Source organism: Papilio machaon, chromosome 6 (genome assembly GCF_912999745.1).
Source record: "Papilio machaon chromosome 6, ilPapMach1.1, whole genome shotgun sequence".
NCBI classification, from domain to species: domain Eukaryota; kingdom Metazoa; phylum Arthropoda; class Insecta; order Lepidoptera; family Papilionidae; genus Papilio; species Papilio machaon.
Window position 1 is genome coordinate 4,846,961 of NC_059991.1, and position 18,335 is coordinate 4,865,295.

Here is an 18,335-nt window from a genome sequence, read left to right on the forward strand (position 1 = left end):
ACAGTTCGACGTATTGTTACAACTTTACAAACTAAAGGTGTGTAACGTTCTTTAAGGAAAGAAAGCAAGAATGTTTATTCCTGTACTATAACTTGGCATTAATCTGTGCAAACAATTAAATCTAAATTCACGAAAGCTTTAAAATCCTTTGTTCTAATATGATATTATAAAAAGAGTAATAAGCTTGACCTTTAAAAGAGCAGCATAAACATCCGACTTAATAAATTCCTAAAGTATGTTATTTCGAAACCATTTTGCTCTTTATTTCGTGCAAATAGCTATACCTAGAGTAGATAACAAAAGAGATTGCGATGGAAACGCCGACGTATTCAGCGGGCTGCATTGTGTTGCCGGTATTTGATTTAGATGCTCAGAATGCACAGAGTTCATAGCGCCGTTTGAAATTAAAGCTATATTCGCATGTTATGTTCCTGCAGTGATCAGAGCCGGCCGCAAAGGCTTTGATGCGTGTTGCGGTCGTCACGTGCGGGCCAGAAATTGCCACCATTTCCGCTAGCAGCGTTACAGACCGCATGTAAACCGCCTACGCCCTACCCGACTATAATGTACAAATGAATAGGTTCTGCTGATATTTGCTTAACATATGTACATCCGAAACATTACACTATTCACAAATTAATGTTCATATGAAAATCGCTAAATGATTTCGTTCGGTACAAAGACTTGAATTTTCACTGTACACTATTTTAATGGATACGGATCTAATTCATACAAAAAATAAATTTGAATATATACTTTAACTCAATTTTACTTTTGTAGAAGAAAACAATCGTGAGAACTCCGGTAAAAGCAATAAATTTATCTGCATAAATGATGAATGCTTTTTGCTTCGCTACATTGTACACACTTGAAAGCTTTACCCAACTCGGGGAGTTGCGGCGAGGTTGGAAATTGACTCTTATTGTGGCACATTTTAAAGCTGAAATCGGGACGTTCAAATTTTAGTTTACGAAGGTAGTTAGTGATTCGTGTCAGTCAAACAATACTTCTGTTGGTTCAGGCCGACACGGTTTACACCGTTGAGCTGTGCATAATATCGGAGAAACTGTATTGTGTTCCTTCACCTTTTCAATGCGCTGCAGATTTTTTAGAGATTATTTTTATTCAAAAAACTTTGTATTACTAAAATGTGTTACTCCTCACGGTTTTTCAATGGATACTTTTAAACGTGGTCGTCTCCAATCTTATGATTAAACTGCGAGCTGTGTATACTTACGGACTCTATAGCTTTCTCGAGACGATATATTTCCTCCTGCAGCAAATGGAGCGTGCCGGTTTTGCCGCGGTGGCGGGCAAACGCCGCGGCGCATGCACTGTGTATGCTATTCACCCAGTTCTCGAGCTCGACCTGGACGGTTACATAATACGTGTACAAATGGAGTGTGACAAGTGCTTTATGCGGTATTTTTAGAATTTCTAAACAACTCACTTGGCACGGAGCTTGAAATAGGTAAGCGTCGCCGAACGCTGTGCTCAGGCAAAATATGTAATCGCGTTTCGGATGTTCGGGTATAGGCTGCATTATGGCGCCATCGACTATAATAAGGTGCTTCGGAGCGGCCTCCACGGACCGACCCTCTCGGGAATCGCAGGGATAAAATAGAAGAGTCGTGCCCTTCAGACAGACCCAATATCCCTTCCAGCCTCGTTTCCGTGCCAATTCGATCTGATGTTTTTTACGTAGCAACCACTTCTTCACGCTCAGGAATCTGTACAAATAAATAAAATTAAATGTATTCATGAAATAAAGTGCAGTTATTCGTTTTAATATTTTTTTAAACTTACTCCTAAATTGTAAACTTCTATGTTCAAATTACGACGAAATTACAAAAAACGATGGTTTCAAAAGTTTTTAACAGTATTCCAGGTATTTCACGATGTTAAGCGTTTTGACCCAATTAAACACGACCGCTTGGTCTTGGATGGGCCCGTGGCCGTGTTATGATTTCAATTGCTCATTTAACTTGAAGAACTTTTAGAATGACTTCAAGTGACTTTAGCGAACGAGAGTCTCTTCAGAACATGCCGGTCGTATAACGACATTGTCAACATTTTAGGATTGGAACATTGGAAGGAAAATGGATTGTAATCAAGTTCCAACACATTCACTTAATCTGCAGTTACATTTAGAATTGTAACTTTGTATTTCATAAGTTGTTACAGCTTTGCATTCACCGCATTTCTACTGTTAACTCGAGGCTTAAACATTCCGAGCGGAAATCAGTTTTCATCGCGAGATTTAATTTGAGTTAAACTATGTGTAAATTGCGGGCATAAATTGAAATGATATACCCAACAATTTACATGAATTAATTAAAAAATCTTAACATATTTATATCGTAACTTATTTTAAATATTTGAAGGTAATCATATTTTCTTTGTTTATTTTCTACTAGCTAGCGCGGAATTAAAAAAAAAAACTTTATTAGTAGCCTATGTGTTCTACCAGACTATGCTCTACATTTATGTTAAATTTCATCAAAATCCGTTCCGGAGATACCTTTAAACAAACATCCATCCATCCATCCATCCATTCATCTAAACATTCGCATTTATAATATTAGTAAGATTTATTTATTGACATAATTTGATATCATGTTTTTTTGGAAGGTAGAATTTGGTTTAGAATAATTATTCATATATTTTTGATGTTTATCCAATACATACAAAAACTTTAAATATTAATCTAGAAATCGAAAAGCTAAATGTTAATAATAGCCACCTGCTATTCGTAAATAAAACATTGCCAAATTATACAAAAAAGTAACTACGCTAATGGATAATACTTTGAAAAAAAAAGACCGCAGCTTTTGAGTAGGTTTTTAATTCGAGATGCTTTTACGTATTCAGTTCATCTGAGTTTATCTTTTCTCCATTTGCTTTTTTACTTCCACATTTCTAGAAAACTTCAGATAAAACATGGTTTAAAAATGTACATCATTTTTTTGCCATATGTGATTTATTTTCAAAAAGTCAAAATTTAAGTATCACCAATTTATTATTTATTTTAACATACTTTCATTAAGTCTTTTATACTTGTTATTTTTTTGTCTATTCTGTGTAATTTTATAATTGTAAAAAACCACGCCTACAAATTTGTTGGCGTTTTTATTGTTATTATCTTTTATCTCTTGCTAAATTACAAGTTAGCAAAGTTAAAAAGTGAAAAAAGCACCTACAACTTCTATGAAGTTCTAAATATTCATGTATAATTAACATCAGCTAACATCAACACGACCCGTTAGTAATTTATCCTTGTACTACACAAAAAGATTTTCTTACAAAGCATAGTTTTTTAAGGTTCATTAAAACCAAATTTGAATTTTAACTAAGGTATATCTACTAATTATAGCAGGATTAACATGGTCTAACGAAAATTACGATACCCCTTTGTAGAATAATACGTTAACTTTTAATTAGTCGGAATTTTATTCATTCGTCGAACACTGTCTATACTTTTAGAATTCCCAGCGAGAGAGAAAAATTTAAAAATGCTCTTATTTTTTCCCCAAGTAACAAAGTAGTAAATGATTTAGTACCCGTAAAAAAAATAGCTGAGTAACTATGTATTTCATGATAACCTTTTAAGTCCTCTTTACCGTAAAGTTTTTGTATCGCACTCGTTGATAAGCCTTAAAGGAAAAACCCTCATCGAAGCCAAACATTCTGTCTCGGGCTGGCTGTTCCATGTACATTTTATAGCCTGAATGGGTCACGGCTAAGATTTCCCTCCGGTCATTTGGGATTCATGGAACAGAAATTGTAGCCTCGAGACACATAAAGGACGCCATAGGCTTAAGAAAACTCGTCAACTTCTAGCGACGTCACTTTTCTTTGCAACTCTCCTTACAATTATCTTAAGGCTAAGGAAGACAGGTGCTTTTACCGAGTCACTGATTTCAAAGGATCGTCTTTGTGAAGGTAAAAAATGGAATACTGGCGGAAAGTAAGACATCTTTTCGACTACAACATTCCTTACTAAAACGGTCAGTAATATCATGTCGCTTGAAACCTTTTTTTTCTCTCCTTACATGGTTCGTGATTATTTTTTAACATTAATTGCTACTTATTTGTTGCCTTTTTTACATTGAACAAAGAAATTTTATCATGTTTTAATTATAATTGGCATTTGTTTAAATTATAAGAACTGTTACGAAAAGCAAATAATTATATAAAGTAATGTTTAAGTTCTATAAATTTGTGCCTAACTTGATTATTGTTTTCAAACAAAGCGTTTGTTATTTTGGCTAGAATTTGAGTTATATTAGTTAAATTTTCATTGTTTTCTCCTAAGGGTGAAATAAATTAACACACTCGTTGAGACAAGGAAATAATAGATGAGATAAATATTATATTCCACTAATTATCTTAAAACTGTTTTAGCATTCGGAGAAGCTATTAATTTATTCTAGTATAGTTTCTAGGATTCATATAATGCTTTGTACAAAGACAGTGTAATTGTATGTATTTGTGTATGTAATTAATTTAAAAAATATTTCGATAATGTAACAGTTGACATCATGTTAATTTCATATCTTATTTGGCCGCTGTCTTGTAGATTTTATTTAAAAGCAACATATTAATTGAAACTTAGATTGTGACATCAATAAATGCGTATGCATAGTTACCCCGCTTTTCTCACGGCGCCGGTGCAGTTGAAGGATGCCGCAGCGGCGCCAGTCTGCTTGCCCTTGTAAGGAGAGTTCATCGCGCTCTCCCCTGCCTCTTCTTCGTCTGATACCGCAGTCGTCAGCGACATGCGATCATCGTCCGATATCTACACAAGTTTCAACACATTAATTTGTTAAAGAAATGAAAATTGTCCAAAACTAATTAAAAACTCTGCAAATCCTCAATATTAGTATATGATGGCATTTCATTTGGATGGATTACCACAACATTAAATCTATTCAATATAAACTTATACTCGTATGTTATAAAGATGGATTAATATTGGATATTAGTCATCATACTTGTACATTTATTCATTACCCTTGCTATTTTTAACATATTTATTAAATGTAAAATTGTCAGGAGATTCTTATATAACATGAAGTTACTCGTTAGTATAATACAAACTCATAGTTTTACGAAATTACGACTTCATTACGCTTTGCGAACCTACACAATTTTCCGTACTAAATGTGGTCATAATATAACCTATTTTAAGCATTTAAGGCAATCGTCATGTTCGCGGTTTCATTTAACTCATGAAAATCATTGCGATCACTATAATTCAAACATAAACAAAGGCTGAAATCGTACAAATATTGAGACATTTTACCTGTAATTTAAGTAAATTACTTATGTATTAAGCTTGTGGTACAAATAACATTTTATTTGTTTAGTTGAAATAATCTGTGAGTGAATATAATAGCAGGTCACGTAATCCATACATGCATATATAAATAAACTCTTAGAATTTAATTCAAAGAGAGCTCGAAAGTTGCCACATACTAATATAAAGTTCTCTCGCCGCTCTTTAGAAGTTTCTTGACATGAGGAATTTTTTATGAAGCAAAATAAAAATAAAAATATAGAGTGAAAATCGTCGTAGTTTCAAATAAGATGCCCCTCTGATACATTTATAAATATAACAAGCAAGTCGTTTTTTATCGCTGACAAATGTTTTGATATTAAGAAATTATTGTGACTTTATTAAAATAGAGAAAGAGAAAACAAGTTTTAATTTCATTTCTGAATAACTGTCACCCATAACTCCGTCCGCGCGGAATTAAAAAAAAACGTAATATGTAGCCTATGTGTTCTTCCAGACTATGTTTTGCATCTGTGCCAAATTTCATCATGATCCGTTCAACCGTTCCGGAGATACCTTTAAACAAACAGCCATCCATCTAAACATTCGCAATAATATTAATAAGATTAGACGAATATGACGCGTATTCTTGTAATTTTTAACAAATATCTTTTTTTATTATGAACTATATCCAGGTACGATTGTAGGTATCCAGGTGTAAATTAATCATAATTACTTCAGCCATTTATTTTCATGTCAAAAGTTTTTGTTTCTGTTTTTTTCTATTTAAATCATAGAAGTTATTGGTGGCTAATTGTTTTATCGGTTACTTGATAATCATGTAACATCAATTGTTATTCATTATTGGCTTCGAAGCGAATGTTTAGGTCCTTGAACGTCTATTGAATAGCTCTTGGTTAGGAGAATCCTTTTAGAAATTCTTAAGAGTAAATTTTAGTCATTTACAAAGAGTTATTTGTTATGCTAGAATATTACAACTATGATCGGAGGTGGTATTGCGTTTACATTCAATCATGTTGAATTGTCGATGGTACGAAAATGTTACGTGTACTATTTACATTTTTTATATGTAAAACAATTAATTCACTGACCTTAATCTAAGCACGTTTTGGTAGAGAAAATGTAATTACAAGTTATCATACAACAGCAGCACCGCAATATATCACCTGAGCCTTTTTTATTTGACTTTATTATTACTATTATTACACGTTTCCTTAACTGGCGTACTTAATTTATTACTTTTGTACCTTTGTATATACTGATAAAGGTAAGAAGTAAAAAGTATTGTGAATTTAATATATTCGCTTGCTCTTTTTATTTCTGGTTTCGAGTATAAAGAAAATAAAAGTTATAAAAGAAAATTTTCTAAGATCGATCGTAACACGAGCAGTCCAAACTGCGTCCTTCCGAGTATTGACGTCATTACCTTTGTAACTCTAGAGTGCTTCGTTTTTTGCAATATTGTCTAAGTTCTATCTTTCACTGAGAGTAATATCTATAGAAAAATATTAACAGCTAACGTTTTACGTGGAAATGAAAGAATTTTATAACAAGGAAAAGTATTTCCTGTATTTGATTTCGCTCATATTACGTCTATAAACATTTTAACTACAAAAAACTACTAAGGGTACAAAATTGGAAGTAATTGACATTGATGGTGACCAATGGCATTTTAAGAATCAAGGAAAAAAATAAAAGAATATAAACGCTTAAAAACGTGGTTGAAATTGAGTTACATCTTATAATTGCCTGGATTAGGTTTATTGCTCTGAAATATTCCACAAGTTGGTATTCAGTCGTATATTCTATAGGATGAACGTCGTTAGACGGCGGCAAAAAATAATCCCTGCAATCCATAAAACTTCTTCGGAAATATTATTTTCTTCGTACTTTTAATCCTTCTTATTCTCGAAGCGGCTTCCTCATTTCCATACGAGTATGTTTCGTGAATTTGATAAAGATTAACGGTGCCGTTTTTCGGAATCCATTTTTTACGTTTGACGATTTAAGAAAAGTTCATTTTAAGATAATAATTTCGATGCAAAGAGGACTACTTACATTTTATCCTTTAATTTTCGTGACAATGTATCAAAGTGATATACGATATTTGTATAAGAATCAAGCATCTTAACTTAGAATAATTAAAATTAAATCAAAATTCTTTAAAAATGATTTTTTTTTGTATTCTTGTAAATTAAAATATTTAAAAATTAAAAATAGACATACTGTTCGTCAACATGATTCAAACGAACCCAAATTAATTGAGGCTGTGCCGTTTCATTAGGTAGTTTCTATATCGACCTCCCAGCTCCATCATCCAATCAGCACCATGTCATCATGATATTGCATTGCCACGCCATTTACACATGCATGCAAAATTTCAGGTTAATCAGTAACCGGGAGGTGGTTCAAATTTAGTTTGAAAAATGACAAACATCGGGACAGGTGAAGAAACTAAATAAAAACTTGCAAAAAATTACAGCAACGACATTTACCATTCATACATATATTAATCCTTCTTTTTAATTTCGTTTTCGTCTAATAAAAAGCATGTTGCTTTTTACGAACAATAACGCTGGTATCAGTAATGATGGTTGTATTATCGAAAGAGTATTTGAGACATTTCAAAACAGTGTTTATTCACGCAAGGGCCACGGAACAAGACGAAGTAGTGACCCGAGCACGCCGCCGTTGCCCGGATTACGGGCCCTTAGTGAAAAGTTCAACCAAACGTGCCTTCATTGAATTCGTTCAGTTCCCGCCAGCATTCCCTTTGATCTCGTCGTAGTAAAGCTTTAAATATTTGTTGGCAGGCCGTGTCGTATTAACGTAAACGTGTTAGACTTCGTTTGTGTTGTTCGTTTGTTAAACGACGACAAAATAATTTGAAGTAAAAGGAATTTTAATAATAAATATATAGGGATTTGTTTTGTAGGAACTATATAGCCCAATGTATCTAATAAGATCCCATATACACATAATCCTATTCACTTCAAAGGACGCTTCAAAGGAAGCAGATTCACATGACTAACTACATATTATATTTAACTTGCCTTATGTATTTTAAAATAACCTAAACTAAATTTTTATTCAAAATTTTCTTTTAGTGATTTTTGTCTTTTGATACATACACAAGTGAAATAACTTGTAAAAATGCTTCCAAACATGTACTTAGTTCAAAACACAAAAATTTTTGAACAAAAAATTAAATTAATTTTTCAAACATTTTTTACACTCCCATGGATTGGTATACCATTTACGATTTCTCCCAACTAAGGAAAAGAGTGTAATCAAGATTTGATTGAAATAAATGAAGCATCCAGGTAAATGAAAATGCTACAAAACATTAAGTTACACTTCAAATATCGAGTTCCGTTCGCAGTTTCGATGACAACAGTGTTGCAGAGTTTATTTTAGGTGCGACATTACGTATAATGTAATTTACTGGCAGCCGCGCCCTCGTTTTCACTGAAAATTGTCGCCAGCGCTAGCCCCGGGAAGTGGAAACTGGCGTGTGCGCGCACCAACATTAAACGCTGCCCGACACTATGGAAAAATGTTCTATGCTTTTCTCCATTTTTTGGTAAATGGTTTTCTAAAGAATTATATGCATAGGATAATTTCCTCGTGATGTTTAACGTTTTTATATGTGCAAAAGGTGACAAACGAACAAAAGGCGACCTGAAATCCGTACATCCGAAATATTGCAGAGTTGTAGATCAGTATTATTCTTCGCTTATCGGCTACTGCATATAGCAATTGTTGATAAGCGCAGAATTTACACCTTATTTTTGGGTTTAAAATTTCAGATAGATTACATTTCAACATACAAAAAATAAACGTACGACATCGTTTTAGGACGTAAGCTTTAAAGACAAAGAAATGAGTCAAATCTGAAGATAAATTCAATACAAGTTGGTTCAAAATATTAAGTTAATTTTATGTATAAAGAATGATGGTTCTTTAATTACTCAAGTATAATATTTAAGTAGATATGTGGGAGCGCTGTTTTTTGCGCTTTTGACCGCGACACAATAAGACCGCGGCGGACGATGACGCGGTGAGCGCATGCGGGTCGCGTTGGCGCACTCTTGGCTCGATGGCCCTCAGCACCGCGCCGTGGCCCTTACCTGTGCCTTTCACTATAAAAAAAGAAATTCATCTCATAGAATTTTTATTATATAATATAGCCGAGGTGCATAAGACGAGAGTACGGCGAGGCACAAAAACCTTCCGCTTATTCACGGAGATCCGCAGAAATTTGCACAATACGTCTCAATTTTAGTGGCAATTAAGATCAAGAGATGAATCGTAGCGTCCGAACACTTAACGCTCATTGAATCTAAGATGTACCGTATTTTGCGTTCTGAGTAGAAATAGTCTATTTATTAAATAGATATTCCTAAACGGCAACTCTTGGCAAAATTACATAAATGGGTTATCAGTATTAGCAAGAAATGATTATTTACTTCATAACTACGGCCATATCCGTCGAAATAGCATGGTAATAATGGTTAAATGCTCTATAATTTTAGTGTTAAAAAAAATAATTATTGATTTTTAAAGTAAAAATCAGATCTGAAAGTAAAGTAAAAGTAGAATCGGATTTAGGACTGGATTAATTATTCTTTAGGAGCCATTAATTAGGAATCCAATACTTGGAATCCATTAATTAGTCCTGCCACATAGAGATATACTTGGCTGCTTCGCATTTTAGACACTCTACACGCTACACTCAGTGCATCGAAGTGTTTCCGTATGAACACAAGTGTCTCTTGATTCATCTGTACAATTGTAAATAGTACGGACATCAATGTTGCAATTTCTGTAGTAGGCTATTTGTACCTTAAGGCAATGTCGTTGTCAGGCAACTCGAAGTGCAGAGTTACAACTGAGATGTGTAATCATATACAAAATCTTTTTTTGTTGCTGTACAAAAGTCGTTGCGTAGGGTTATATTATATATTAAAAAGGAAAATTAATGTTCACGTCTAAATATTCATATAAATAATTTTCATTTATTGTCTCTAAGTGTAAGGTAAAAATAACTTACCTTTTTGTAAGAATATTATCACAACGATTATATTTTTATATAAAATTGTAGAAAGCATTTATTACTCTGACGATCTACATTAACACAGACTTAGTAACTCCAGGTCAGTGGTGTCGGAGTTTAATAGCAGGGAGTAAAATAGTCGTTTATATCAGACGTAGTTTAGTGGGAAGTCATAGTCGTAGTTGTGAAACAAACTTTCCCTTTGCCGTATCGTTTAGTGTAGAACATAATTACCTACCTAGCCGTAGTTAATGTTTCACGCGAAGCTGGTTATATGCAGTTTCGAGTATACAATGCCACTTTACAACTAGCAATACTATCGAATGACATCGATTTTAATCCTCATAGTTCTATCTTAGATTAATTTTTATCTTACTTTCCTACTGTGGATGGATGGATGTTTGTTAAAAAGTTCAAAATGACTAAACGGATCTCGATGAAATTTAAGATAAATGTAGAACATAGTCTGGAAGAACAGATAGGCCACTAATTAAGTTTTTTTTTTAATTCCGCGCGTACGGAGTTGCGGGCGACAGCTAGTATGTGTAATATTATAGACTCCAAACTCGTAAATTATTCACTTTACATGTAATTGTGATCATGATGCTTTTTTAATAATTGTTTTTATTTATAAAAGAGTTATTCTTCTATATTAGTTATGACATGACGGTGATATTTGGAAAAATGTAAATAAAGCGCCACAATTGGACGGTCGGGAAATAAAGGTTCTATGTGTAACGTACATATATCAATTCAAGCGGAATATAAATTCTAGCATTTCAATATATTCATAAATATTCGATTCGAGCGTATTTATCATACTCTTATTTCTTTGTAGTGAAATCGTTTTTGCAATTTATTTCACTATACATATATATTGAAGTACACGAATTAGTCGTAATTATTGTTTAACGTTTTAACTTCATTAATATTGCAGTGAACACTAATATCGAACATTAAAATTGTTAAATGTAAAAATTGTTTAAAAATTAACCTTGTAAGTGGAGTTTCCTGGAAATTTGAACTAATATTTTACGTTTCTTGTGTGTAGGTAAATTAATATTATTTCGAATGATCAAAAACCAATTAAAACTAATTAAAATTTTAATGGTGGATCTAAAAATGAAAACTTTAATTCAAAGCAATTGAGTTGAAAATAAAAGGCCTCGTTAGCTGAAAAGGAAATTGCAGCTTCCCGTGGAGGAAACTAAAATAAGGTCAAAATGTTAGCTATATTCTACCGGCTTTTTTTTTACCTCGACGTTATCTATTGTATAAGGTTATTGTGAGGCCTATTGAAAGCTGGCCTCTTGAGGTTTATGTATGTATGCACATATAAAAGCGAAACTCGGCGGATACACTCCTAGCATACCGTATTCAAATTGATTGGAATTTTTCGTTGCTGAATCAACGATCAGAAACAAAAATAATTTATAAAGAACCGCGCAAAACGTTGCCATTCACGAATCTCTAAACTGATTTATAAAAATGAAAGTATGAATTTGTAAAATTTACAGAGTGCGTTTGGACAAGCTATTAGAATTCAAGATAGGCCGATAAAGTTTCCTAAACACGTTTTTTGCTATAAATTAATTATTTATAACAAAATTAAAGCAGTAATCATAAATATTTTATATATTTATTTGGTTTAGTATATAAAATCAAGCTTTTGTGATAAATCCCGTCGCAAAAATTAATCAATAACTTAACATTAATATTGTAGAATAAATTACCTTCCTCAGGAAAGCTTCGTTACAAGTTTGTGACGTGCCCTTCCAGTGATAATGTCGAAATCTAACATTTCCTAGCAGTTTCGCTCCATGCAGGATCGACACTTCGTATACAATGCGCCTTATGTTAAGGACATCTGTGCGTTTTTTATATTTGTTTAGTTTTCGTCTACGTACTATGCGCTCGTCCGGTTCCGAGTACTCGCCCGTGCTGGTGAGCCCTTCCTCTGCAGCCCAGGCGCTGAGCACACTCTCTATAAAACTGAACAGCTGCTGCACGTTGGGCTCCAGCTTGCTCGGTATGTACAGGTAAGGCGACACAGTTTTTTTCGATACGATCGGCTTCTCTTCCGGCTCCTCTTCAGGCGGGGGCACAATGTCGTGGTAGGGACAGTTGTGAACCTTGTGATGGTGGTGATGATGGTGGTGGTGATGATGCCGTGTCTTGCGTTTATTGTCGCTGGCTGCGGCGCCGCTCACACTGTCTCCTCTCTCCGTGGTCTCGCCGCCGCTAGAGTGGGAGTCGCCGCTGCGTTCTCTCCGCGGTTTGGGTCTAGCTATGGGGCCGGTAGAGGCGGTGGAGGCGAGGGTGGCTAGTGCGCCGGCGGCTAAGCAGCAGTGGTGCGCGACGCAGCAAAATCGGGCGTCGCCCTTGCGGAGGCCGGTGTGGGCCTTGTGGCAAAAAGAGATGTCGGGGATACGTGCGCCGAGCGTGGCAAGGTGGGCGCGGTCGGCGCACACCTGCATAAGCAGGTTTTCACCAAAATGCACGGTCTTGTGGCGGCGGCGGCGCAGGTGCAGCAGCGTGCCGCTGCCGGCGAGCGAGGGCGGCGCGGAGGCCGGAGCGGGCTTGCCGCGTGGCTCGGGCGCGCGCGCGCATCGTGGCGCTGGCGCGCGGTGCGTTTCCACCATCATTGGCGAGGCGAGGAGCGGCGTCAGCGGCCGGCGGCGACCGTCACCTCATTCCGGGCGCGCCTCCGCCGTCGCCCGCCGTCGCCCGCTCCCGCTCCCGCCCTAGCACTGCTCTACAAGGCGCTATCGTGTCATGTGAAGCATTTCACTCGTCTTAATTGTCTCACGACTAAGTCATTGTGAATGGTTTGATATATCACTTTACTAGTGTTTTTAATTTTTATTTATACACTATTTTTAATTTTGAAACACTGAAGCGATAATGTTTTTCTAAACCTGTAGACTCACACGTAAGTATATCAAGATAAAGGTTGTGTTATTAAGACATTCTATGGAAGTTGTGAACAGTAATGTGTGTACGTGTATCCTCAATAAACTTGGAACAATTTGACTTAGTTACGAAGGGAAGAATTGAAAAAGTGGTTATATTTTTGTAAATTAGAAGCAGTTTGTAAGAAAAAGTCAGAAAAGACTTCATTACTCAATTTTAACAATTTTCTTTCCCTAAGAACCAAAGGGTTGTTTGTCATTAATATCTCAAGACAGAGGAAAGGTTTGCAAGCGGGGCCTTTACTAAATCAATTTAAATTTTTCAAGCGTGCCTAATTAAGTAGAAAGTGCGCAGGTGCACAAAGCGATTCATCGACTAATGTACAAAGGAATCTTCAAGAGCGTAGACAAGTTATTTCGACTTATAACGAGGAACGAGCGAGTAAGCGTTCTGCATTTGAAGCTCGTTCACTGCAACGGACGTTAACAACCTGTCACCGGCGACTGTTACACGGAAAATAAATTCACACCATGTTGTGTGTTTCTACTACACGTTTCTATTTTCTAATGAATGGTTTCATTAAAAATCTACTTTATCGATTTACTCTGACAATACAATTTCTTGAATTAAAAGACTGTCTTTGAAAGGTTAGTTTCACAAGTTAATGAAATTGTTATAATCATAGATTTCGAGCAAGTATAACTTCAAATGTTCTGTTATTAAAAATGTTCAGATTTACCTAAATTGAAATATGAACGTTATTAGCTTTAGACAATAATGTAAATAATTTGGAGTTGGGACAAAAGTTCCATTGAGACAAAAAGTCATGAAATTATTTATGAGCAAAAAAATTCTCGTAGGAATAAAAAAAATCTTTTGTACTTTCTGATGCTTTTTCTTATATGTAAGTTGCTGCTAAAACTTTGAGATAGTGAAAAGTAAGATAAAGAACTACTATATGAATAATTACGAGACGGTACGGGAGCGCGGAGGGGGGAGTGAGAAAAACGTATAAAAGTAGCAAAATTTTATGCGAGGATGCCCGCGGACAATGGCAAGATGTCAGCCATGAAAATAAACACAGCCAACTTTCTGACTCAAAGTATTCCCCGCTCGTTGGCGTTTTTACGAAATAAGATTGACGCATTGCTTCCGTTTCACTTGAGACGACGATGCGAACATTGAATACACAGTGTATTAGCGAATGATAAATTACTTGTACATAGTTTGGGCACGTTTTAATTATGCTAACAGCGAGCTTTCACAAGGGAAGTAGGGCGTGATGGATGCAAAGCGACGTCGCGTTTGGACTCCCGTGACGTCACTATCCCCCCTCACCCGCTCCCCCTCCGGCCAAATGACATAATATGCACGTAAAATGATTACGGCCAGGTGTGACCCGGTGACACGTGTAGGCAAATTGGTTTATCCCTTGTGCTGTAGCGAATCCATCGGACGAGATTGATTATTGATTTTATTATTTGTACCTACATTCCCTTTACATTTCGTTTTTAAATTGGAATGTCGAGAAAAATAAATCTTTCATGGCCAAAGTTTTGTTAACGCTTTAAATTCAGTTTAATATTAATAAATACAATAATAATACTTCGGAAGTAACATGACAGTGATGGGGAATGTATCGATACATAGATAAAATCCTCTTTAATGTTTAAGTAAACATTGACAACTCTTCATTTTGACATTCTAATTGTGTGTTGTCACATCGTTGACAATAATTAAGTCAACTAATCATTTTATATTGTGTAATGCAGAGAATTGCGATAAAGGCCATTTATACGCATTGACCTACATCTGTCCCTGGTATCTGAATTATAAAATAATCATAAATACTATTAACACGTTCAGTGCTACTGTCTAGATTGCGAGTTCACGTTGTGGTAAATCATTGTGACATTTAAGCTGTTAGACAACCGAAAGATAATAAGATTACAAAACCACTACCGATTATGTTAAAATAATATTTTAATTTTGTTAAGACGTCTTTATGTATATAAGTTAAGTATCTAATAAATCGTAGAAGTTAGATATTAAATGAAGACAATGTCTCTACAACTGTGCGACTAAAGATATTCCACAAGTTTATTATTATTGGTAACCACGACTCCAGTGAACTAACAAGTTCGCTACAAATTAGCATATTATTAAACCGGCGTCGGATGTTACATCGCAAACATTAGAAAGCGCTTAATGCTGTTATAAATTTTGTGTATATTTTCATTAAATCTCGCGAACAACAACAACCCAACGATAGGTACATTACCAGTCGTGTTAGTTACGATAGATTAGATTTGTTATGTTGAGCTTCATCAAATCATTGTTTGAACAATTTGAATATCAATTTAAAAATGAAAATTGATTCATGACCCGTATACAAATTCAATTATGGATAGATTTGACAATCATGTGACATAAATTATATTGTACTTGTTTTACTTGTTGTTTTACTTTTTAAAAAATATAGTATGTTACGTCATTTGATTAGACTAGAAAATGAAGTATTTTCTATCAGCCACGTCTGTAATTAAAGACAACAATCGTAACAGATATCGTTGAATTGATGATATTGCATTAATAAAAATTTCTTAAGCATATACGAGTACGAGTATATTTTTATTGAATAACATTGAGAACATAAATAAAAAAAATATTTGATGATAATCTACTGGCATTAGTAATCACTGATGTCTATAAGTGGACTGGCTATAAGACGTAGTATTTTGTGTCTATTTGATTTTGGCTATTTCAGCGCTGATGGTAGCAGTTTGTAGCGGTGGTGTGGATTCGAATTAATAATATTATAGATAGAATAAACTGTCACGTAACATCAACAGACGCGTTTGAATCGGAACGAAGCAAAAGTTGTCATTTCCAAGCAACCGCATTATCCAGTTATAGAGATCAGTGTTAGTAATATTTTAGAATTAAGATATCGAATGAACTTAGTCAAATTTATGTTAGAAAAAATGTTATTTACACACGTTTGTTTAAACATTGAAAGACTGTAGTCGGTGTAAATTTCAAATAGACCGTACTTTTTAGATTTGGTAATCTGAAAGAATACGGGCTTCATTAATTTATCAATACTTGGAAATATAGATTTTTCAATCAACGAGGAATTTCAATCAGAAAGACGTTTTATTAAAATAAAATTTAATTTATTAGGCGAAAATATTAAAAATGAGTATTGCAAGGTTTTTCTTGAAATTTAGATTTAAAAAAAACGGAACAATAAGAACGTACGAAATGTACAACTAAATACCGACTTGTAAGTTAATTGCTAACACAAAGCATAGTTTTAACAATGCCGAACAATTATTTACATAATTGTCTTACATGACATAAAATACTTTAAAGATGTGAAACTTGAAGAGAAAGTTCTTGAAAATGTGAAACAAAACGATATATTTAATCTATACTTTGGTGTATACGAGTGCTAAATTTAATTTCAATCCCGTTCATTATATTTACAAAGCTTTAATATTTAATGAAACTATTATCGAATAAAAATTAAAGTTTCATGAACAACTCAGTCAATCAGAAAATTGGGACCAGTTGAAATTTAACTTATCATAAATTTCACCTTTTACTGCTGTTAATAACTATCCTATTGTAATAATTTCGACGGTAAATCGTTTATAAACGGACCCATTATCTCCGCATTAACTTAAAAAGACCTAATTAATTTAACGAAGATAATTTCATTTAACAGTTCCTTAATAACTTTAATTAAAGAAATTCAAATAATGCCTTCTTTGAGCTGCAGTTAATTCGTTGCTGTTGTTTAATGCCGTTATTTTTAATTAAATGATACAATTACAAATACTTGAAATTAAAACACCTGTATATTTCTTCAAGGTACTGTTGATTAAGAGCAAAATACAAGTGATTTCGTGAAAAAGAAGAAACAACAAAAATGCTTTTTACGCCTGGTGCAAGTAATTAGCAACGAATTGTGCAATGTATTTTTAGCCACCGCGCTTACCGGCTGCTATTAAAAAAAGTTTACTTTTATACTGGGTTTATGTTATCCGTATATTTTCCTACACTTGTTCTTGTTCGCAACGCTATTAACGGACCAAAGTAAATTTTTCCTCCTTCATGTGTACACCGGTAAGTTTAATAATGCTTGGACGAAAACAAGTCTGGCAAAGAATTGTTTATGATTGCTGGTGGCTTATAGGTCAAGAGTCGTCGTCGCGGCTCGTTGCTGTAGAACAATTGTTCGGTGTAACCACAGCGTTGGTAAAATGTTTCATGTCGCGGCGAATGCTTGAAGTACTTTATTAATGCATCGATGTTATAGAGCAGAAGTAAGTTTGTACAATTGTCTTTTAAGAATAGCTGGATACCGCGCTTAAAACACCCCAGAAGATTACAAAATGGCACAGATTTGATACAACAATTTTCATTATAAAATAGGATAAGCATAATATCTTTTCGTGATGCATTTGCTATGTTTTAGGTACATTCAGGAATTACAGTATGCAGAAATAATGATAGGTATATTTGTATATGTTATAATAATTCATTTCTATATTAGTGCATGAAAAATGTAAGACATATATTCTGCAATGCGTTTTTATGTCAGTGTTGATTTATTTAACTAACAGAAAATCAAAAGCTATTTGAGGAATATTGCACATGAAATTCAATTCCAATAGAACTGGCATCCGATGCATTTGTAAACCAAATGGATTTTATTTCGATGCGATGTTCGATTGGAAACGAAAAAATGCCTTAATAACACACGACCTTAACATTAATTTGGTTCAAATTACTAACGAAATTTTAAAATCGATGTAGTACTATGTAATTGTATTACAAATAAAATTTGTCGAACGAAACGATGAACTTGTTCCGATGTCTATTGGGCCGAGGATAGGCGTAGGTACACATCACTGTTACACATGTACTGCGATCGCCGGTACCGGTATGATATGCGCAAAATGTATAATGCTGTGAGTCCGTGAAGATCGAACGCGATCGAGCCCCGACTTATATGTTAAGTTTATAAATAAATAAGTTTTTTTGAGTTACATAACCGAG

At 34.4% G+C, this 18,335-nt stretch overlaps 1 protein-coding gene across 4 annotated transcripts in view; it reads right to left on the reverse strand.

Moving 5' to 3' along the window:
• LOC106714985 (protein still life, isoforms C/SIF type 2) overlaps positions 1–18,335 on the reverse strand; it is a 77,716-nt gene that overhangs the window by 20,858 nt on the left and 38,523 nt on the right. For 3 of the 4 annotated variants that reach the window (XM_045678464.1, XM_014508153.2, XM_045678463.1), the window contains exons 20-22: positions 4,650–4,798; positions 1,451–1,730; positions 1,238–1,369 (exon numbers count right to left, since the gene is read on the reverse strand). In XM_045678464.1, the coding sequence (XP_045534420.1) occupies positions 1,238–1,369; positions 1,451–1,730; positions 4,650–4,798 (561 nt within the window). Of the gene's footprint in view, positions 1–1,237; positions 1,370–1,450; positions 1,731–4,649; positions 4,799–12,088; positions 12,823–18,335 lie in introns of those variants that run through there. The other variant, XM_014508157.2, reaches the window with a different exon arrangement.